Below are 24,148 nucleotides of genomic sequence, written 5' to 3'. Positions count from 1 at the left end.
ATTTCAGACACTAAAGGAAGAAAAGGAATATACAGTAGTACTGAGTACACCATCTAGTTATCCTTTCCTCCCCGATGAGTTATTTAACACTAGAAAAAAATTCACATAATAGAGGGCATATTGACTACTTGCTGTTCATTTTAGAGGTACGTTAGAAGAAAATCTCCAAAAGTTGATTTGGCAGGAGAATTTTCTCACAGGACCAAACACCTAGAAGACTCAGTAGACAAATGCCTAATCTGCCCTGGTTGGAGGTGTGTTATTATATCTTGAGATGGATTCACCTATTGTTCGTTTGAAGTAGTCTTAATGTGGGTGTAATCTACTTTCCTAGTCTTTCAGAGCTCAATATTCTTCAGAGTTTTTACTTTCACAGGCAGTTTTATGGTTGTTTTTTTCTTCTTTCCTTTCTCTCTCTCTCTTTTCTTTTTTTTTCTCCCCCGATCCTTCACAGCCACTGCCCTTTATAACCATATGATATTGTCTAAGATTTTTCTCTCCTATGACTGCAAGACTCTATCTTACATCAATTGAATGCAGATCAATGACACATAAACAAACACAAGTTAAGCAATCCCAGCACGTTTTATCCTACTAACCACAATACCAAACCTCGCAAATATCCATCTTATCATCAGGAGGTTGGCGAGTGATGACTGAAAGGTTTTTCTGTGACAAGAAATTTCTGTCCTTTGCTGTGGCTTTCATTAATAAAACCACCTTCAGTCAGCACCCTTCAGTCATGGTGCTGAAAGTTTTTTGATCACTCACTCATAAAAATGTTTTGAGTATGCATTGCCTATAAAAGTATATTTATAAATCTTATTTATAGCTATATATATATATATATATACAGAAAATCTTGCAACTTTAAAGGTATGAGTTAAAATTACACAGAAAATAGAAGTTCTAATATTTTCCCCATACCCCGGTGGATAGCTTCGTAGACCACTGATTCCCTTTAACATTCTTCCTGCCTGGGGAGTAAAGGGTTCAACTGAGGAGGAAATCTGTCAGATTTCCAACTCTAAACCAAGGGTACACAGCATCTGAGGTTCTTAGTATACAACCAAAGAACCAATGTAAGAGCTAAAAATGGGCAGGGGCGGGAATGTGAGGGCAGTAATATGCGGCAAATAAAAGAATAAAGGAGTTGAAGTAGCAGAAAGGGGAAAGAAAAAAAAGTCTATCTGGTGGATAGTAAGAGGTGATCAGAAGTTGTTTCTGGTAATTTCCTGGTCTAAATAAGCATGTTTACAGGTGAGTTTTTGTTTTCAGAAATAACTTTGGCTGTCATCCTGACTCTACTGGGACTTGCCATCCTGGCTATTTTGTTAACAAGATGGGCACGACGTAAGCAAAGTGGTGAGTAATAATGAGTCAAAATGAAGATTTCCTAAGAAAACCACGGAGGGAGGGATGCCAAGATTCAGTCTGAGTTCATCTCACTCATCAAACAGCTAGAGACTTTGCCAATATTCTGGGAATCTGTTTCAATACTTAAGTCAAAGAATCTCTGACCTATTAGTGATTGTCCCTGCACTTTTAACTCCCAAGGTTTACATTATCAATAATGTCAAACAAAAAGTCACAGATAGGCCGGGAGCGGTGGCTCACGCCTGTAATCCCAGCAGTTTGGGAGGCCGAGACGGGCGGATCACAAGGTCAGGAGTTCGAGACCAGCCTGACCAAAATGGTGAAACCCTGTCTCTTCTAAAAATACAAAAATTAGCTGGGCATGGTGGCAGGTAACTGTAAGCCCAGCCGCTCGGGAGACTGAGGCAGGAGAATTGTTTGAACCCAGGAGACGGAGGTTGCAGTGAGCCAAGATCACGCCATTGCACTCCAGCCTGGGTGACAGTGCAAGACTCCATCTCAAAAAAAAAAAAAAAAATCACAGAGTTTAGCAAAAGTAATAAGAATATTTTAAAAGAAAATTACCTGAGCTCCAAGGGAAATTACCTGAGTTTTAAAAAAAAAATAGAAGTGAGAAGACAGTATGTTGCTAAACACCAGTATCTAGTATTATATAAAAAGAATTGGAGACTTTTAGTGACTTAATTTGGGGAGATGATAAGAAGAGACAAATACAGAGTAGTACTTGTCGATGAAATAGAGATGGAGCTCATAAAAGCTAAGACCTATTTCTATGCCATAAGATCTCTCTTTCCTGGATTTTTCTGTTTCTCTCCCACAACTTTCTAATCAGCTATATTCCCTCCCTGTTTCCCATCCTCAATGCCTGTGAGCCCTCAAAGCATAAGTAGTGTGAAAAGATAGGTAAAACAGGGCTGATGGGAGATGTGGAAAATGGGTGAGAACAACAATGCATTATATCAGGAGGACCACCTTGGTAAGCAAGAAGCATAGCTTAGAGTGAGAAGAGTTTGATCAGAGGAAGAACACTTCTCCTAAGTAACTAATAAAAACATTTTGCCTAATTCTTCCACAGAAATGTATATCTCCAGATACAGTTCAGAACAAAGTAAGTACTTATACTCATGAGAAAAATAAATATAGTATTTATAGAATTTTCACAAGTCAGGAATGAAATCTGTCTTGTTTACAGTTGTGTTTCCAGAACCTTGCATAGTGCACCATTGCATGAACTGAACTGCTTCTAAGTGAGTGGGAGAAATCTACCAGAGATTTCTGAGCAGTACTGAATGCCAAACTGGAGTTGGGGAGAATTAATTAATACTGGGTAGGCCTGCATAATTCTGAGGCTCTCTACAGATGCTTCCTGTGGTCTGAGAGCAGCAACAGAGAACTGTTCCAGTTTAGGCACTGGAACAGATGGTTCAGTAAAAAGCCTAAATCCATTCATGAAGACGGCCTTAGTGAAGTGGCCGGACCGAAAAATATAATGTATCCTAGAATAACGAGAGTGAACACAGTTAGGGTAATTATGATTGAGAAGAGTACCAACTTCAGGATGTGAAGAATTGAAGAAGACTTTCCATGGAAAGGTCTGGAGAGATGCCAAAGTTGTTAAGAAAGATAGCACAGGATTGGTATAAGGCAAAAACTAGGAGACTAGCTGCTGAATTACCAAGAGGTAAAAGAAACTCTGAAACTCCTTCTGACTATCATTTAGCCTGGCTAATATTATAAAATTGGTGATTGACACAGTCACTTATCATCATCAGCTCTTGTAGCTTATGCACAATTCCTAGTTCCTGCAAAGTAAATTAATTTACATCATTATTCACCATTAGGAGTTCATGTTTACATTAGTTCTCAGAGTCTTAAATAAAGCCTCATTAATAATCAAGAAGCAAAATCATGTGCTCTCCCTTTTTTTCTAGGTGCTAGACTTCTGGACTATGAGGATGGTAGAGGTAAATAGATTAGGAACTACTAGACAGTTAATGAAGGAATATACTCTTTAGAGTGTGAATCAACTCATCTCCATTTGAGCATGATTTGTTGAGTCAGCATATCTTTTGTTTTTATAATATTCAAATGCTTATCACTCCTCTCTCAAGAAAAATTGTGCATTTTTCTCAGAAAAGGTAAATAATTCTCCTTCTTAAGACCATCAAAAGAATTCATTTCCATCTTCTGTCTACTTCCAAGATATTAGAAAGGTTAAGGAACCGCTCCGAAACAATTTCCTGGATGTTTAAAATGTGGCTAAAATGAATATGAAATGGAATAGTATATGTGAAAATACACTTTGAAAGCCATACAGTATAAGAGGTAAACAAAGCTTATCCCCATTTAAGAAGATGAAATTTATGCTCAAAAGATTGAGACTTACTCAAGTTCACCTAGCTGAGGAGGGAGCTGGATATCAAATTCAGGTTTTGAAACGTGATAGTTATGAGAAGACGGCAATGCGCTGTCTACTTTTTTGAAGGGACACACCAGTACCACTAATTTCAATGTACCATGGCTATCCCTAACCCTCACGCCCCAACACTCAATGTTCTCTTTCAATATCCACTCACCAGGGCTGCCTATAGACGTTCCCTCGGCTGTCTCTCTCTCTCTTTCTCTCTCTCTCTCTCTCTTTCCTTCCCTCTTTCTCTCTTTCTGACTAGTCCTATCTCCAGAACTCAACAAGAACCACTAGAGCTACGACTCATTCTTGCTGGAAGCCACTAAAGTTGTCCACACCAGGCCCACCAGCTACACCAGAACTATAAGGTTATGAGATTGTGGATGTGGAAATAATTACACGCACACACACACACACATGCTACAAGCATATAGATCCCTGAGAGTTGAGGAAAGAAAAGAGAAAGTAACTCAGTCACTTCGCTTGCTGTCCATGCCCCACACTTGGACTCTTGGTCCATCCTTCTCCTTCTTACCTCTATGATTCATCTATCATGAACAAGAGTGAAGAGCACAGTGCCATGGCATTCCCTCTTTATTTTCTGAAATGGAATCTAAAGAAAATGGGAATATCCGGGAAACTAGCAAATCTTTTAGTAGTTGGATTGAGACTAATGATAAACTTTTTTTTTTTTTTTTTTTTTTTTTTTTGAGACGGAGTCTCGCACTGTCGCCCAGGCTGGAGTGCAGTGGCGCAATCTCGGCTCACTGCAAGCTCCGCCTCCCGGGTTCATGCCATTCTCCTCTCTCAGCCTTCTGAGCAGTGACCACAGGCACCTGCCACCACGCCCGGACAATTTTTTTTTTTGTATTTTTAGTAGAGACGGGGTTTCACCGTGTTAGCCAGGATGGTCTCGATCTCCTGACCTCGTGATCCACCCGCCTCGGCCTCCCAAAGTGCTGGGAACATAGGCGTGAGCCACCACGCCCGGCCTGATAAACTTATTTTTTAATGAACTGTTGGTAAAGTTAATATGTTTTTTTCTTTCCTAAAAGATTTTTCTTCTCAGAGATCTAAAAGAGGAAGAGGTAAACAGATTTTTATCTAACAAAAAATAATATAGACTTACTTGTTGAAGTAAAATCTCATTATGTTTTTATCTTCTCTTTTAGGATCCCGACATGCATATTCAACACAAAGTGGTAAATTATTGTATTGCTAAGAAATTAATATAGGAGTCTGTTTATGAGAAATTAAGAATCTTATAATTTTTCTTCAATTCTCTAGACACTTCATATGATAACCGAGGTAAGTATATGTAGAGATTTTTGTAAAATTAAAGGAAAATCAGGCTTCTTCCTGCCACAACATAAAACGCTATAAAAACTGACCAAAATTTAAAAAAGAAGAAGAAGAAGTCAAAGTAGTTACAGAATATTCTGAGAAATGTTCACAAATGTTCACCATCACGCTATGAGGCACCATTTTCCCCAAAGCTATGCAATTCCTCTCCTATCCAACTCCTAATTATTTAACAAAAGTAATATGAGAGAAAGGCATCAGCAAAATAGTAGAATAGGAGCTTTCTTCCCACACAGAAGCATCAATTTAGACAACTATCCACAGATGAGACAATACCGTTGTGGGAGTCCAGGAGTCCAGCAGAGAAGTTCCAGCACGCTGTCAGGTTATAAAATCCTAGAACAGATGTATTAAAGAGGGTAAGAAGAACAGTTTCACTTTACCCACATCACTCCTCCCCCAAGGTGGCACAACTCAATGCTGAGACAGACCCACTTGGCCCACAATTTCTCCCACAGAAAAAATGTGCAGAACTTAATGAGTGCCCACATCCCCCAGCCATTCAGGATGCTGTCCGATAAGCCCACTTATTTCTCACTCCACCCAGAACACTGAGATGATCAGCATAGTTGAATGGTTAGGAGAGGCTGGGAGCAGGGAAAAGAGACTGCAGAACCCACTCATCAGAAAGCCTGCCATTTGAGATGCGTGACCTATGCTCTTTGCACTACTGACCCACAGGCACGCCTTTCACACATTTCACTCTCCCATCTAGGCTGAGTCCCCAAATGAGCCACCATGGACAACAAAAGGAAACATCTCACAGTCAGTTTGACTTTGTGGGATCGGAAAAAAGGACACAAACTTGAGAATTCCAGAGCACCACCCTAGGGAAAACAAAGGGAAGGCTCTCAGAACCTGGACTGGCTTTGCAGGATTGAGAGAAAGCACAATCTTAGAAATCCCATCTAGCCTGGGTGTGGTAGTTCATGCCTGAAATCCCAGCACTTTGGGAGGCCGAGGCAGGAGGACTTCTTGAGCCTAGGAGTTCGAGACTGGCCTGGGCAACATAGTGAGACCCCGTCTCTAAGAAAAAAAAAAATCAGTTGGATGTGGTGGTGCACACCTGCAGTCCCAGCTACTCAGGAGGCTGAGGTGGGAGGATTGCTTGAGCCCAGGAGTTTGATGCTGCAGTGAGCCACGATCATGCCACTGCTCCACTCTGGGTAGCAGAGTGAGATTTTCTCTCAAAAAAAGGGAAAAAATCCCATCTGTGAAGGAGGCACAAACAAATACTGAACAGGGTGACTGTTTCTTCAAATGTGAAAACACAAGACAAGACTTCAAGGTCATAAAAATCAAGGAAACATGACACCACTAAAAGAACACAATATTTCAGTAACTAACCCCCAAAAATGAAGGTTTGCCTAAAAATCAATCCACCAGTTGCCTGACAAAAAAATCCAAAACAATTGTTATAAGAAAGCTCAGTGAGCTACAAGACAACACAAACAATATAATGACATCAGGAAAACAACACAAGAACAAAAGTAGAAGTTCAACAAAGAGAAAAAAAAACAAAACAGAGCCATACAAATTTTGGAGCTGAAGGGTGCAATGACTAAACTAAAACAAAAAGGAAATAGAGAGCTTCCAAGATGATGGATCAAGTACAAGAAAGAATAAGAGAAGTCAAAGACCAATCATTTAAAATTATCTAGTCAGAGTACAAAAAAAAAAAAATCACAAAGAAAAGAAATGAAGAAATATGTACAAGATTTATGGGACACCATCAAGGGAGCTAACTTTTTGCATTATTGGAGTCTCAGAGGAAAAGAGAAATAAAATAGAATAAATGCTTATTTAAGGCATAATTGCTAAAAACTTTCCAAATCTGTGAAGAGATATAGACATCTCGATATATGAAACTCAAAACTCTCCAATCGTATTTAACCCAAAGAAGACTTCTCCAAGACATTATGTCAAATTGTCAATAATCAAAGTTAAAGAGAGAATCTTGAAAGAAGCATATCACATTTAAAGGTACATCAGGAGGATATTAGCACTTCTATGCAGACATTTTCTAGGCCAGTACATAGTGGGATGATATATTCAATTTGCTGAAAGAAAAAAACTGCCAACCAACAACTCTTTACCCGTAAAGCTGTTTTTCAGATCTGAGAGATAGTCTTTATCAGACAAACAAAAGCTGAGGGAGTTTATCACCAACAGATCTGCCTTACAAGAAATGCTAGAGAATGTTCTTCAAGCTGAAATGAAAGGCCAATAATTAGTAAAATGAAAACATATCCAAGTATAAAATTCACTGGTAAGGTAAATATACAGTCAATTCAGAATATTCTAATACTGTAATGATGGTGTATAAATAACTTTTAATGCTAATATAAAAGTTAAAAGACAAAATATTAAAAGTATATAATTTGTTAATGATATACAATTTTTTTAAATGTAAATTTTGACACTGAGAATGTAAAAAGTAGGGAGAATAATATGTAGAGTTTTTGTATGTAATCTATTTTAATAATCTAAGTTATTATTAGCTTCAAATAGACTGTTGAAACCATATTTTATGTAAGCTTATGGTAACCACAAACCAAAAACCTATACTAGATACACAAAACAGAAAGATATTAAAGCATACCACTACAGAAAATCAGCAAATCACAAAGAAAGACAAGAAGAAAGGAAGAAAGGATATACAAAACAGCCAAAAAACAACCAAGAAAATAACTATATTAAGTCCTTAACTATCAATAATTACTTGAACGTAAATGGATTAAATTTTCTAATGAAAAGACACAGAGTAGCTAAATGTATTTAAAAACAAGTTGCAACTATCTATGCTGCCTGTAGCAGACACACTCCAGCTCTAAGGATACATATAGAATGAAAGTAAAGGGATGAAAAAAAGATGCTCCATGCAAATGGAAAACAAAAGACGGTAGGGGTGGCTATACTTATATCAGGCAAAATAGACTTTTAGTCAAAAATTATAACAAGAGACAAAGAAGCTCATTATATAATTATAAAGGGGCCAATTCATCAAGAGGATATAAAAATTATAAGTACATATGCACATAATGTCAGAGCACCTAAATATATAATATTTACATAACTGCAGGGAGAAACAGCAATATAATAATCATAGCAGACTTCAGTAACCCATTATTGACAATGAATAGAGCATCCACACAGAAAATTAACAAGGGAGAAAATAAAGTTACCAAGAATACCCAATAGGGAAAGGATAAATGTTATTGGGAAAACTGGATATCCATATGCAAAAAAAAAAAAAAGAAATTGGCCCTTATCATATACCATACACAAAGATCAATTCAAAATGGATTAAAGACTTTAATGTAAGACTTGCCACTATAAAACTCCTATAATAAAACAGTGAAAAGTTCCATGACATTGGTCTTTGCAAGTTGTTTTATATGACACCAAAAACACAGTAACAAAAGCAAAAATAAGTGGTATCTCATCAAACAAAATTGTTTCTGGACAACAAAGGAAACAATCAACAAAATGAAAGCCAACTCACAGAATAGGAGAAAATATTTGCAAACCATGTATCTGATAGGTGGTTAATATTTGTCTTAATCTGTTTCTGTTGCTTATAACAGAATATCTGAAACTGGGTAATTTATAAACAAAAGAAATGTATTATTATTTCTTACAGTTATGGAGGATGGAAAGTCCAAGGCTGAGGGGGCGCATGTGGCGCAAGAGAGCCTTCTTGCTAGTGGGGACTCTCTGCAGATTCCTGAAGTGGTACAGGGCATAACATGGCAAGGTGGCTAACATGCTATGCTTAGGTCGTTCCCCTTCTTTTTTTTTGAGACGGAGTCTGGCTCTGTTGCCCAGGCTGGAGTGCAGTGGCGTGATCTCGGCTCACTGCAATCTCTGCCTCCCGGGTTCACGCCATTCTCCTGCCTCAGCCTCCCGAGTTGCTGGGACTACAGGCGCCCGCCACTACGCCAGGCTAATTTTTGTATTTTTAGTAGAGACGGGGTTTCACCGTGTTAGCCAGGATGGTCTTGATCTCCTGACCTCGTGATCCGCCCACCTCGGCCTCCCAAAGTGCTGGGATTACAGGCTTGAGCCACCACGCCCGGCCCGTTCCTCTTCTTATGAAGCCACCAGTTCCACTTGCCTGACAACTCATTAATCCATTAGTGGATTAATCCATTTATGTGGGTAGAACCCTCATGATATAATCACCTCTTTAAGGCCTCACTTCTCAATGCTGTCACATTGAGGATTAAGTTTCATATGAGTTTTGGAGAGGACATTAAAACCACAGCAATATCCAAAATATATAAGGAACTCATACAACTCAAAAGCAAGATACAGCTCAAAATACAGCTGAAACAAATAAGCTGATTTTAAAATGGACTAAGGTTCATATCTGTTCATGAACCTTAGTCCATGAACAGACAATTCTTAAAAGAAGACATTTATGCAGCCAACAGACATATGAAAAAATGCTCATCATCACTGGCCATCAGAGAAATGCAAATCAAAACCACAGTGAGATACCATCTCACACCAGTTAGAATGGCAATCATTAAAAAGTCAGGAAACAGGTGCTGGAGAGGATATGGAGAAATAGGAATGTTTTTACAATGTTGGTGGGAGCGTAAACTAGTTCAACCATTGAGGAAGACAGTGTGGTGATTCCTCAAGGATCCAGAACTAGAAATACCATTTGACCCAGCCATCCCATTATTGGGTATATACCCAAAGGATTATAAATCATGCTACTATAAAGACACATGCACACGTGTGTTTATTGTGGCACTATTCACAATAGCAAAGACTTGGAACCAACCCAAAAGTCCATCAATGATACACCAGATTAAGAAAATGTGGCACATATACACCATGGAATACTATGCAGCAATAAAACATGAAGAGTTCATGTCCTTTGTAGGGACATGGATGAAGCTGGAAACCATCATTCTCAGCAAACTATTGCAAGGACAGAAAACCAAACACTGCATGTTCTCACTCATAGGTGGGAATTGAACAATGAGAACACTTGGACACAGGGTGGGGAACATCACACACTGGGGCCTGTTGCGGGGTGGGGGAAGCAGGGAGGGATAGCATTAGGAGAAATACCTAATGTAAATGACGAGTTAATGGGTGCAGCACACCAACATGGCACATGTATATATATGTAACAAACCTGCACGTTGTGCACATGTACCCTAGAACTTAAAGTATAATTAAAAAAAAGAAAGAGAGAGAGAAAAAAAATAAAATAAAATAAAATGGACTAAGGACCTAAATAGACATTTTTTCAGAGAAGACATACAGCCAACTAATAAATAAAGGTGCACAATATCACTAATCATCAAGGAAATGCACCTCGCACCAGATAGGATGCATTCAAAATGTCAAGGGATAACAAGTGTTGGCAAGGATATGGAGAAAAGGGAACCCTTGTACACTGTTGTTAGGAATGTAAAGTAACACAGCCATTATGGAAAACAGTATTGTGGTTCCTCCAATAAATTAAAAATAGAACTACCATATGATTCAGGAATGCTACTTCTGGGCATATATTCAAAGGAAATAAAAATCATTATCCTGAAGAGATATTTGCACTCCCATATTCATTGCAGCATTATTTACAATACCCGGGATAGAGGAATAAACTAGGTGTCCATCAGTGGATGAATGGATAAAGAAAATGTGATACACAGACACACACACATACACACACACACACAATGAAATATTATACAGCCTTAGGAAAAGAAAGAAATCTTGCCATTTGTGACAACATGGATGAACCTGGAAGACCTTAGGCTAAGTATAATTAGCCAGGCATAGAAAGACAAATACTACATGATCTCATGTATATATGGAACCTTAAAAAGTTGAACTCAGAGAGCAGAAAGGTGATTACCAGAGGTTAGGGGGTGGAAGAAATGGGCAGAAGTTGGCCAAAGGGTACAAACTTGCAGTTTTATGACAAATACGTTATGTAGACCCAATGTACAGCATGGTGACTATAATGTATTATATACTTGAAATTTACTAAGAGAGTAGGTCTTACATATTCTCATCACAAAATGAAAAATAGAAGTAAGTATTTGAAGTGGTAGATATGTTAATTAGCTTGATTGTGGCAATCATTTCACAATGTATACATATATTAGAATCGCACACTGTAATACCTTAAATATATATAATTTTTATAATTATACCTCAATAAAGCTAAAGAAAAGAAAAAAATAATCTGAGTGGTCAAGAGAAATTCAACATCCCAGATCTCACAAATGCTAACTACTCATTGAATTAATTCAAGATGGATTAAAGACTTAAATGTTACACCTAAAACCATAAAAACCCTAGAAGAAAACCTAGGCAATACCATTCAGGACATAGGCATGGGCAAGGACTTCATGTTTAAAACACCAAAAGCAATGGCAACAAAAGCCAAAATGGACAAATGGGATCTAATTAAACTAAAGAGCTTCTGCACAGCAAAAGAAACTACCATCAGAGTGAACAGGCAAACTACAGAATGGGAGAAAATTTTTGCAATCTACTCATCTGACAAAGGGCTAATATCCAGAATCTACAAAGAACTCAAACAAATTTACAAGAAAAAAACAAACAACCCCATCAACAAGTGGGTGAAGGATATGAACAGAGACTTCTCAAAAGAAGACATTTATGCAGCCAAAAGACACATGAAAAAATGCTCATCATCACTGGCCATCAGAGAAATGCAAATCAAAACCACTATGAGATACCATCTCACACCAGTTAGAATGGCGATCATTAAAAAGTCAGGAAACAACAGGTGCTAGAGAGGATGTGGAGAAACAGGAACACTTTTACACTGTTGGTGGGGCTGTAAACTAGTTCAACCATTGTGGAAGTCAGTGTGGCTATTCCTCAGGGATCTAGAACTAGAAATACTATTTGACCCAGCCATCCCATTACTGGGTATATACCCAAAGGAGAATTGAACAATGAGAACACATGGACACAGGAAGGGGAACATCACACTCTGGGGACTGTTGTGGGGTGGGGGGAGGGGGGGGGATAGCATTGGGAGATATACCTAATGCTAGATGACGAGTTAGTGGGTGCAGCGCACCAGCATGGCACATGTATACATATGTAACTAACCTGCACATTGTGCACATGTACCCTAAAACTTAAAGTATAATAATAATAATAATAATAAAACAAATCATGCTGCTATAAAGACACACGCACACGTATGTTTATTGCGGCACTATTCACAACAGCAAAGACTTGGATCCAACCCAAAAGTCCATCAATGATACACCGGATTAAGAAAATGTGGCATATATACACCATGGAATACTATGCAGCAATAAAAAAGGATGAGTTCGTGTCCTTTGTAGGGACATGGATGAAGCTGGAAACCATCATTCTCGGCAAACTATCGCAAGGACAAAAAACCAAACACCTCATGTTCTCACTCACAGGTGGGAATTGAACAATGAGAACACTTGGACACAGGAAGGGGAACATCACACACCGGGGCCTGTTGTGAGGTGAGGGGAGTGGGGAGGGATAGCATTAGGAGATATACCTAATGTAAATGACGAGTTAATGGGTGCAGCATACCAATATGGCACATGTATACATATGTAACAAACCTGCACGTTGTGCACATATACCCTAGAACTTAAAGTATAATAATAATAAAAAGAAATCAAGGAATAAATTCTTAAAAGTTCATCACAGTAAGATATGACTTGTGCAATAAAATTCCAAGGGTGCAAAGAAATACTGCTGTTGTCTACTGTTGTCATTTACATCTCATATTTCTTGGGAAAAAACCTCTCCAGTAACAGTCCACCAGAATACCAGATTTAACCAGTGCAAGAAGCTACCTCAATGTTAGGAATTTAAGGGTACACAGATAAGCAAAATAAAACTACACACTGTAAGAAGAGAGGAGAATTAACATGTACTTAGCACCTACTATATGTTAGTCATTCTGGTGAGCATTTTTTCATTTTATTAATATTTAATATCTACAAACAACCCTGTCAACCACACAAAGATGAGCTACCCAAAAATCCCTCCCTGGCTGTCCAAGGCCTCCAGTAGCCTACAGGTTGCTTTGGTGCATATTAGGAAAAGGTGTTCCTTCCTGCAAGTGAATGCAGCCCCACCCCAGAGACACTGCTGGGGATTTCAGTTCCCTTAACCCTTTGTGCAGTAAACCAACCTATATAATCATAACACACGTGTCCTGAAGATGTATGAAAGGCATCTCACTCTTAGCATGTCTAAAACCCAAGCCCTAATCCCTTCTACACACTGGTGCTAGCACCTGTATTCACCTAATTGCTCAGACTATCTACCTTGGAATGATATTTAACTCCTTTCCTACTCTCTTCATCCAATCCACCATCAAATCCCATCTCTGATGCTTTCAAATTATACTCCAAATCAAACCACCTTCCACCACCATGACAATCCTTGCCCAAACACCAATATCTCTTGCCTCCTACCTTGTTTCCTTGATACTCCTCTTGCCTTCTTATAGTCTATTCACCTCACCACAGCGAGGGAGATCCTTAATAAGTAGCTCTTAAATGAATAAAGTAATTTACTATTGTTATCCCTAATTTACAGAAGAGAAACTTATGCTTAAAAACATTAATGACTTGCCCAAGGCCACAGGACTTGGAAGTGACAACCTGGATAGGAATTTAGAATTGTCTAATTCCAAATTTTAGGCAGTCAGAGAGTTTATTCTTATGTAATTTAGTAATATCTTAATTTTTAATTTCCTGTTTACAGATCTTTAGTGTACAAGCCTACAATCTTAGTATCTTTCTAATCTGGGCTCCCTTGCATTCTTAAGGAAAAACTTGAATCAGTAAACATTTTATTGTTGTTTTAATAAGTCATACTTTAAAATTCATAAACCCAAATGGCTATTTCTCTGACTTTCCAGTCCCCCTAACATAACCTTTAAATCTCAGTCATCCTAAGTTTCTAGGTTCCCACGCCCTACTAGTCTTCCCTCCATTATTTCTAGACATAGGAATATAAATGTACTGGTCAACTTGAGACTATAGAAATCTTCTGGCAGGAAGATATTAATATTAGGTAAGGTCATTATGTTAGTTTAGGTACATGAAATTTAGTACTCAAAGTTTAGTTTAACTTAAATATATCACATATAAAAGCTGCCATGGTTATTCCAAAATTTTTTTGAAATTAAATTTATTCTTAGTATTTTTCTAGCAAATGTAAGTGCAGCACATGAAAGTTTTTATAACAAATTTCAAGTGCAGCATATTAAAATGTTCGGCATTTCAGTGGTATTTTCCATTTTTGTGGCAACTCTATTAACATCTTGATGTATTTTCCCTTTTTTTTTTCATTGAGACAGAGTCTTGCTCTGTGGGCCAGGCTGGAGTGCAGTGGCACTGTCTCGGCTTACTGCAATCTCCGTCTCCCGGGCACAGGCAATTCTCCTGCCTCAGCCTCCTGAGTAGCTGGGATTACAGGCGTGCACCACCACGCCCAGCGAATTTTTGTATTTTTACTAGAGACAGGGTTTCACCATGTTGGCCAGGCTGGTCTCGAACTCCTGACCTCAGGTAACACACCCACTTCGGCCTCCCAAAGTGCTGGGACTACAGGCTTGAGACACCGTTTTTAAAATCCCCGTAGAACCATGAGAAACAAGAAACATTATTATAAAACAGAGAATGTGTTTTGTACTTAATTCCCATCACAATGACTGCCAAGTATGGAAGAAGAGCACTCATTTTCAGAAAAGAAGCTGAAAAAAAACTACTATTGTCTTTACATTTCTGAGTAGATCTTTAACTATACTTTAGTGAAATAGCAAATGATATTATGATTCAACATAATTTAAATCAACTACAAAGTATCAATATTACTATTTACTTTTACACTTTTATGAAAACAACAGTGATAACATGACTAGTTTTCCATGTAATTTGCATTGTCTCCAGATCTTTTAGAAAGTCTGTTTCCATGACATCACTAAGAAACAAGTTTTAGATCATAGGATGCACATTCAATCGCAATCAATATACACATTTGCATTCATTATAATTTGCCATATTGTCACTGAACTTGAATTCCCAGTCAGCTGAGTAAATACTTTGCCATTCCTTCTTTTATTTGACCTCAACTTACCTTATAACTATACATTCTTCTGTTTCAATGTTTGCATGTATAGTTTATTATTTCTTCTCACTACTTGTATTTACCTTAATTAAACTCTGCCTGTTTTTTTAATGTCATTAAACTTATAAATTAAGCCATGAGGAGATTTTGTCTCCAGTTTCTTGCCTAATTGGATATTTGAGGGTGTTGATTGGGTAATCCTCTGTAGTGATATCAAAACTACAGAAATAGAATATCCAAACTGATTTTTCTTTCTTTTGTTTATGTTTTCAGAGGGATCCAAAAGAGATTACAGTAAGTATTATCTTGCTTCTTAACAAAAATTTGCTTCCTATTAGTAACATTTCCCTAGATTGTAAATGCTTTGGAGGAAAGAGAAATCCCGTCATATGTCAAGTCATATGAATACTAAGCAATAGATAAAGTTTTCTAGTGCTGGTTTAGAATGATCTGGCTGGGAGAAAAGGAAAACAATAGAAGTGATGAGCAAGAGAAAAGGAAAGTAATAAAGATAAAAGGGAGAGAGAGAGAAGAAAATAGAGAGGGAAAAAAGGGAGGGAGGAATTAGGGCAGTAGGAATGGCATCTGCCTACTAAAAATTGAACCCATTTTTAGAGATGGAAAGCATATGCAGTAGCTGGTGGGAGTGGCCATCAGTACCCATCACCAGATCAGTGATGACTCCCGGGCCTAGACTTTAACTCCTGAGAAGGGGGTGACAGCAGCTGAAGCTGATAAGTAAAGATTAGGGATCCAAATTCTCATGATTCACCTCATGTTTTCTGTGTGTGTATTTTAGCACCATCAACCAACTCTCTAGGTAAGTGCTTTGTGGTTTTCTTTCAATTCTACTGTCATCTGGTTTGCAAGCCCTATTTTTTCTGTATTTTTTCTCTTTTAAGAAAGTTTTTTAAATTAAGTATAAAAATAATTAACACTTGTATATCCAAACCTTAGATGTGACAAATTGATAATATTCTTGTCATATTTCTCAAGTTATCATAGACATATTCCACTCCCTTCTTCCCAAAGGCTTATTAATATATTTTAAATATTTAAGTCTATTTACATATATTTATAGTCTCTACCTATCACTGAACAAAATATAGTATCTTTTTTAATGTTTAATTTTACAAAAATGGCATCTGTCTGATAGTATCATTACGATTTGCATTTTTCTCTCAAAATGTAGTTTTGAAATCCAGGTTATACACTTTGTTGAATAATATTCCACCTTATGAATATACAATATTTTTCTATTATTTCTACTACCGATGCATTCTCAATGTTTCCAATTTCTGCTATCAGAAATAATGCTGCAAAGATAGTCCTTAAGTAGATGGAAAAGAGTTTATCCGGGGTACATACCCTGAAGTAGGATTAGTGTTCACATTGTATATGAGCATTTATGTAATTTATGCATATTTTAAATTTTACTAGCTATTAATTAAGCTCCTTGGTAGTTACATAGAGGCATACAAAAATAAATAAATGTTTCCAATTTCTCTGCATTAGTAACAATCCCAGATTTTGTCATATTTTTCTATTATTGCCACTTGAACACATATACAATTTTTAAAATCTGCATTCCCTGCTCACTCCTGAAATTGAGTATCTTCTCATAGGCTTACTAGCTAGTTAGGCTTCACCCTATATAAATTGCTTGTTCATTTACTTTACTCATTTATCTATTAGTTATTGATCTGTAGTAATTCTTTATTATTATGAAAGATCAACTTTTATATGTTATGTTAAATATTTGCAATTATCTCATCCAATTCTGTCCCTTAGCTTTAAATTTTTATGCTGTCTCTTGACTTTTAGAAGGCCTCTACTCACTCTCCCCCAACACCACACAATTTATTGTAATAAAATTTGTCAATCTCCTGTTTTCTTTTAGAGTTTCTGCTTTTTAGTTTCTTTGGCCTTATCTGAGTATCACAAAGATTTTATCTAATACTTTCTCTTAATAGTTTTGAAATTTCCCTTTCTACATATAGAACTTTAATCCAAATGGGGCTTTGTTAACTGTTTTTTGGTTTTGATGAGTGATTTTAGTAATAATACAGGTGAGATCTAATTTTCCTTTCATCTGGAAAACCAACTAGAGGAATTTCTTCTCATCTTGTTCCAACTAGATTTATTGACTGGTGCATTCTTTCTCTGCTGATTTGTAATGCCATCTTCATCTTATATATTTCGTTTTTCCGTGGATTTTATTTTCTGTTCCAGTGATCTTTTGTCTTTTACTGAACCAATACTCCATTGCTTTCACTACTAAAACTTTATAACATTTATTATAAAAAATAGCACATTATCTTTGTTCTTTTTCAGAAATGTGTTGGCTATTCTTTGACCTTTTCTCTTACACAAGAATTTCATAATTTCTCAAAATCCATGAGTCATATTAGGATTTCATTGAAATTTCATTGAGCCTGTAGATTAATTTGTAAAATCAATTATTCCCATGCATTAACATGGTTGCCTACTATTCAAATTTTCTCATATACCCTTCAATAATGTAATATAATTTTCTTCAGAAAGGTCTTGCATGTCTTTTGTTGCATTAATTCTTATACACATACTTGTTTTTTGTTTCGGATGTGAATACTATCTCTCTATATGGATTTTACAAATAATTATTGTTGGAATATAAGTTATATGTTGTATATTTGAGAGTAGATTTTGTATCTAGCCACCCTGCTGTGCTCTTAGAGTTCTAATAATTTTCAGATTCTCTTGAATTCTATATGTAAAAAATCATGTCATCTGCAAAATCTGATAATCTTGAGTTTCCTTTTCCAATTCTTAAAACCATTTTCTTGTCATAGCTTGGGCTATGTATATCTATGGGTAAAATTCCTTCTCTTTACTTTTGCTTTATTTTTGTTCCTTTTTCTAGCTTGCTATATGAAACTCTTAATCAATTTCCAGACTTTCTCATCTTCTTTTTTTATTTTATTTTTATATGGGACACCATGAATTTTCATGCCATCCTTACATATGGGCCACGCTAATCTTCTCTGTATCATTCCAATTTTAGTATATATGCTGCCGAAGTGGGTGCTCTTATTTTCTAATATAAGTATCTAAGTAACTTCTAAATGCTGCTGAAACTCATATCCTCATATCCACTCATATCCTCATGACTATTTTTTTACTTCAATTCTACACTGTCTGTTATTAGCATTGTTCTAACACCTTTGTTTTAATTAGTATTTGCCTATTTTTCATCCTTTTATTTTGAACCTTAAAAGTTTGTTTTTGTCTTGTGTCTTTTTTAAATGGCATATTGCTTGACTTTGTTCATATTAACAATGTAAAATTTTCTGTTTCCTAATAGATGAATTTAATTCATTTTGTATTGTGAATTGTTATATGTTTATCTAAATGTTTCCAATTTATATTGTGTTTTCAACTTACAGTACTATGCTCTGTTCTTTCATTTTTAAATCTTCTTTCCTACCTTCTGCTGGTATATTAGATTCCCTTGTTTCTTTTGTTTTACTTAGTGTTTTTCTGGATTTTGTTTTATGTATCCTGATATTTGTAACATGCGTACTATTTAATTTTTCTTTAAAAATTAAAGATAATTGGTATCTTCTTCCAAGACTAGATAATAACTTTTATTTGACCATCTTCCCTCCAAACTATTCTTTCCAAATTCTCCATCTTGTTTGTGGTATTCTTTTGAAAGACAAAATAATAATTTTGTCTTTAATTATTAATTATTACTTAGACTTACAACAATATTTCAGCATTGTTTTTGCTTAACATTATTTGCTACATCCTGTGTCTTTTCTCTTCTATTTCTTGCCCAAATACAATCCTTTACTGGTTCTTTAAACTCTACATATATGTGAAAAATTTTCTAAGCCTTCATATGGCTGAAAATAGCTTTATTTCACCTTCAGCCTTAAATGAAAATTTAGCTAGGTATAGAATTGAACACTATTTTCCCTCAGTACTTTGAAGATTTATTCCATTTGCTTGTTGTTTATTATTTATTATTGTTGATAAGAATCTATCACTAGTTTGATGTTTGTTCCTAAGTAAATATATTTTCAAGATTCTCTTTATTTTTGTGCTCTGCATTTAATTATAATGTTTATATGTGTGAGATTAACTTTTTATGAGTGTGAGATTATCCTGAGCAGGATAAATGAAGTGAATCTCATACCCACAATGGAAAATCCTGAATGCTTCCATTTATTCTGAGCAGGATAAATGAAGTTAATCTCACACTCATAAACATTCAAGAGTTTCCATTCTGTGGACTCAATCTTTCTTTAATTACAGAAAAATTTAACTTTAATTGCTATGAATTTTGCCCATATTTATATCTATATCTATCTAACAACAAACTGTAGTCTCTACTTCTAAAATTACTATGTATGTAAAGATTTTCCTTCCATCTTTCAGATCTTGCAACTTCTCTTTTATATTTCTTATCTACACTGATTAAGTTAGCCCCGGATCTTAAAATCTCAGTGGTTTTCCCTAATAGAATTTTATTTCTTACTTATGAGAAGTCCAAAACAGGAATTCCAGATTGGCGGATGGCCCTTCTCTCAGCAATGTCTTAGGCACTCAAATTCATCTTAACTAATGACTACACCATCTTCAAATAATGGCTCCTAAGTTCATCATGTTAGTCCACCTTAAGTGAACAGAAAGAAAAAAGCTTGAGGATCATGAGTGGATGACTTTACAAACAAGCCTGGATGACTTTCATATCACTTCTAACAACATTAGATTGGCTAGAACTCAAGCATATAGCCACACCTAACTACAAGGGAATTTTGGGGAAATAACCATGTTGTATTAGTTTTCTATAGCTGCTCTAACAAATTACCACAAACTTAATGGCTTAAAACAACACAAATTCATTATCTATCAGTTCCATAGGTTATAAATCTGTCATATATGTCTCCCTGGACAACAATCAGGTTGTCAGCTAGACTGCATTCTTTCTGGAGGTTCTAGGAACAAATCTGTTTCCTTGCTTTTTCAGCTTCTAGAGGCTGGCCACATTCCTTGGTTCATGGCTCCCTTCTTCTATCTTCAAAGTGAACAAAAATGAATCAAGTCCTCACATCACACCATCCTGCCCTTCTTCCACTGTAGTACCTCTTTCTCTTACTCTCTTTTACCTCCCTCTTCCACTCTTAAAAATCTTTGTGATTATATTAGGCCCACTCAGATATACCAAAATCATCATCCTATTTTAAGGTCAGCTGATTAGCAACTTTAACTTCATCTGCAATATTAATTCCCCTTTTCCATGTAACCTAACATATTAAACAGGAAGATAATCCCAGGTTCTTACAATGCATGAGGACTATGGCCTTGATTTCTGCTGGTGATCAGGTGTTTAAGCCTCAATCCCCCAATAAGGTATCACATGGGTGGTGAAACTTCTCATTCATTACCAAGAATATGGGTTCCTTCTTGATATATTTTTCTTGAATATATTACTTCTCTTTTTAGTTTTCAAGCTCAGCTCTACTTTATAAACTTTAAAAAATACCATGTTCAAAGTAATCACTTAAAGTAGAGGATGAAATATTCCCCTCAATAGCAAGCACCCTTTCAGTAAGCCCCGAGGTTCTAAATACTTTCACTACTTTGACTCTTTAGCTTCTAATATTATTCAAGAACTTCCTGATTTGGTCTCTTGCTATTCTTCATCTCCATAGGGCACAAGTGAATTCTGGAAAGTGGAAACCCCTGTTGAAGCAGTTAGGTGGTAATTGTTTGGTGTAACAAAAAATCTTTTCAAACAAAGGGAAAACAGAAAGAAAATTAAGGAGAGAGAGGAAAAGGTGGAGGAAAGGTAGAGAAGGAAAGAACAGAGCAGCAGAATCACCAATGAAAGAAGACTTATAGGGACAGAAAAATGTCCTCAGATTGAGAAACTAGCAATCTCCAAAAATATTTTTATTCTCATACCAAAATTGAAAGACAGGTTGCATAGATCTTGTAGTACCACCTTACCACAAAAGTATTGGAATCCATATGTAGATATCCAGCTGCTCACCACATTGCATTGCAATTGATACCAGGAAATGAGTTGTGACTCATTTCTATCCTCTTTTCCACAAACTTTCTGCAATGTAGTGTCTATGGCATCTAAGTTCTCCCTGGGACAAACAGAACTCATTCTTCTTTTGATGTGTTTTATTTTAGCACTGTCTCGATCAAGTATTGGTAAGTTCCTTTACTTTTCTTCAATTCTGCTGACATTTAGCCCCATTTAATCAAGAGGATATCTTCCTAAACTTCCCAGACTTCTTCGCTGCAGCACAGCAGAAGCTTAAGCTTCACATTTCTCCAATTTCTTTGTTCTCCATAACCAGACACTTCAATAATCAGTCAAAAGTAAATGCAAGTTTCTAGTGGTTTATTATGATGACATGAAGAGAGCAATTTCCAAACCTGAAGTGTTGGAAAAACAGAGTAAATAAAGGATAAGAGCAAAAAGTTAGTAAGAAAAATAAGATGAGGATGAAGATAATATAGAATGAGGGATAAATGATACTAGCTGTGTCCTCAGAATTTTAAAGCTTTACATGGCTAGCACGAAAGGGCAGCCTTCCCTGAGGCATCCCCAAGTCAGGCTGGCAGCAGTGGAAGAGATGGCTAATTCCCTATCTCCCTGAGCTGCAACTGACACTAAGGGTTTGGTGCTCCCAGGCGTTCCTGGTTCTGATACTCATTCCTGCCCTGTCCCCTGCAAAAAAAAAAAAAGAAAGAAATGGATAGTTTTTGAGCCAGACAACCACATGAATTTTTTGTTTATATTTACTTTTAGGAGCGCAAGGGGGGAAATTTCATATTTCCAAATTCTAAGTCTCTTTAGTGTGTCACAGAACTAAGGAACATTCCCTAACCCTGCTGAGCTTTCGTCCCTCACCTCCTTTTCCTTCCCCATCATTGAGCATTTTGTCTAAAATTAATGAGACCTTCGAAGAATGAGAAGTCCACCGATTAAAGAATAAAGAGAGGATTAAAATGGCTTTAGCTGGCAATCATAGTTTCAGAAAAACAGTAATAAATTCATTAACTTAGGAATAGGAGGGAAGAAGAGAGAGGCTTGTGAAGAGACCAGGGAATGGGAGTAGGGGACAAGGAGAGGTTTGTAATTAAAGCAAGTCATCTTTCTTGACTATTTACAGATATTACACATGAGGAAAAAATGAAATTTAAAGATATTATTTAACTTGACCAAAGGTATATAGCTAGCAAAAGAGTAAAACTGAGGTTCTAAACACTGGCCTTTGGACTCCAAGTCCTGAGGTTGTCCAACTACCCCCAGGACATCATTAAATGTATTTACTCTTCCAATCCAAAGTATTCTTTGGAAATAAAATGTTTGTTCCAAGGAATTTAGAAAATCATGCATATGTTAAAAATATATTACTTCAATTTTTAAAATGTAATTTGAAAATCTTAAAATGTAAATTAATATAAAATATCAGAATTAGTGTGCTAATCCAATACTGTGCCATAACCTTATCCCATGAATAAGGCTGTTTTGTTGTATATACAACTGTTAACAGGTGCCCTTAGAAAGCTATCAAGCTCAATATTTTATTACTTTTATAATTAAAACATGTTTTATCTAGTTTTACTTTGTTTGCATCTAACTTATGGAAAGGGTAAAATATTTGGGAGTTGAAACATGCTAAACAATAAACTCAAATCTTCAGTTTCTTCAGCAAAATCTGCAGAGGACCCATGTGAGACAGGCTTGCCATAAAAACCCTCCAAAGGGGAAATCATTTAGAGCACTGCAGCTGCTATACCTAAGACAACATAAGTATTTCATAGACAGCATAGATTCTAGTGAGGTAAGACAGAAAATAAACACATAAGCAAACAAATACAATGATTTCCCTTTCTAGATAATTCCTACTATGATTACTAGACTATCATAGTAAATTCTACGGAGAAAACAAATTAAGATAATATGATAGAGCAAGACCAAGAAGTGAGGGCCTTTAGCTAGGAGATTAGAAGAAATTTCCCTGAGGAGATATCTGAACTGACTCTGAATGGCGAAAAGGTGGCAGCCACATGAGGATCTTAGGGAAGAGTATCTCAGGCAGAAAGAACACCAAGCTCCTGAGAGGGGGAAGAAGAGTAGCATGTATGAGAGATTGCAGGAAGGCCAGTTGTGAAAGATCGTGGAGGAGTTTGAAAGGTAGGGAGAGGCCAGATCACAAAAAGTCTTTTAGAATAAAATATGGAGAACAATTCTGAGCACCACAATAAGCCATTGTTTTCATCAGGGAAGGGATAAAGCCACATTTATGCTTTAAAAAGGCAACCCTGGCTTCTGGTAGAGAATGAAATGGGAGAGAATGACCGTCATATTTATTTATGATGGCAAGAAGGAGAGAGGTACAGAGTAAAGTCTCATATGTGCTTCAAAGACAACAGGAGTTTCTACTGGAGAAGACTGTTTGGAAACAGCAACGGGGAGCAAAAATGACATTTACCTACATTCAGGCATGTATATGGGTATGGATTTTTTCTAAAACAAACAAACAAAAAACCAGACATCACAGCCTCAACAACAGAGTGAGACCCTGTCTCTACAATGAATAAAAAATTAGCCGGCATGGTGGTGTGCACCTGTGGTCCCAGCTACTTGGAAGGCTGAGGTGGGAGGATCACTTGAGCCCAAGAGGTCAAGGCTACAGTGAATTGTGATTACGCCACTGCACTCCAGCCTGGGTGACAGAGTGAGACCCTGTCTCCAAAAAAAAAAAAAATCTAAGAGGGCTGTAAGAGACATGGTTTTTTAAAAATGTTATCATTTTTAATTGACAAAATTGTATATATTTATGGTATACA

At 36.5% G+C, this 24,148-nt stretch overlaps 1 protein-coding gene, 1 long non-coding RNA gene and 1 other non-coding gene across 8 annotated transcripts in view; 1 reads left to right on the top strand and 2 right to left on the bottom strand.

Annotated features, from left to right (window-relative positions):
* The window catches only part of LOC109027303 (uncharacterized), a 146,159-nt gene that overhangs the window by 35,929 nt on the left and 86,082 nt on the right, over nt 1-24,148 (bottom strand). Inside the window, exon 2 of the long non-coding RNA XR_010134246.1 lies at nt 5,423-5,482. This is a non-coding gene — a long non-coding RNA (uncharacterized lncRNA). The remainder of the gene's footprint in view (nt 1-5,422; nt 5,483-24,148) is intronic.
* TSBP1 (testis expressed basic protein 1) overlaps nt 1-24,148 on the top strand; it is a 79,590-nt gene that overhangs the window by 616 nt on the left and 54,826 nt on the right. For 5 of the 6 annotated variants that reach the window (XR_008680591.2, XM_055390108.2, XM_055390109.2 and 2 more), the window contains exons 2-9: nt 1,279-1,365; nt 2,453-2,485; nt 3,309-3,341; nt 4,957-4,986; nt 5,072-5,092; nt 15,560-15,580; nt 16,086-16,106; nt 21,407-21,496. Coding sequence is in view for 5 of the 6 variants with exons in the window: in XM_055390108.2 (XP_055246083.1) it covers nt 1,279-1,365; nt 2,453-2,485; nt 3,309-3,341; nt 4,957-4,986; nt 5,072-5,092; nt 15,560-15,580; nt 16,086-16,106; nt 21,407-21,496 (336 nt within the window). In the remaining variant the exon portion in view is untranslated. The remainder of the gene's footprint in view (nt 1-1,278; nt 1,366-2,452; nt 2,486-3,308; nt 3,342-4,956; nt 4,987-5,071; nt 5,093-15,559; nt 15,581-16,085; nt 16,107-21,406; nt 21,497-24,148) is intronic. The other variant, XM_055390111.2, reaches the window with a different exon arrangement.
* Nucleotides 18,247-18,351, bottom strand: LOC115935120 (U6 spliceosomal RNA). The gene has a single exon (XR_004070826.1). It is a non-coding gene; the product is annotated as a U6 spliceosomal RNA (small nuclear RNA).

The sequence above is a fragment of the Gorilla gorilla genome, chromosome 5, assembly GCF_029281585.2.
Source record: "Gorilla gorilla gorilla isolate KB3781 chromosome 5, NHGRI_mGorGor1-v2.1_pri, whole genome shotgun sequence".
Taxonomy (NCBI): domain Eukaryota; kingdom Metazoa; phylum Chordata; class Mammalia; order Primates; family Hominidae; genus Gorilla; species Gorilla gorilla.
This window is presented reverse-complemented; position numbering and strand designations above follow the sequence as displayed.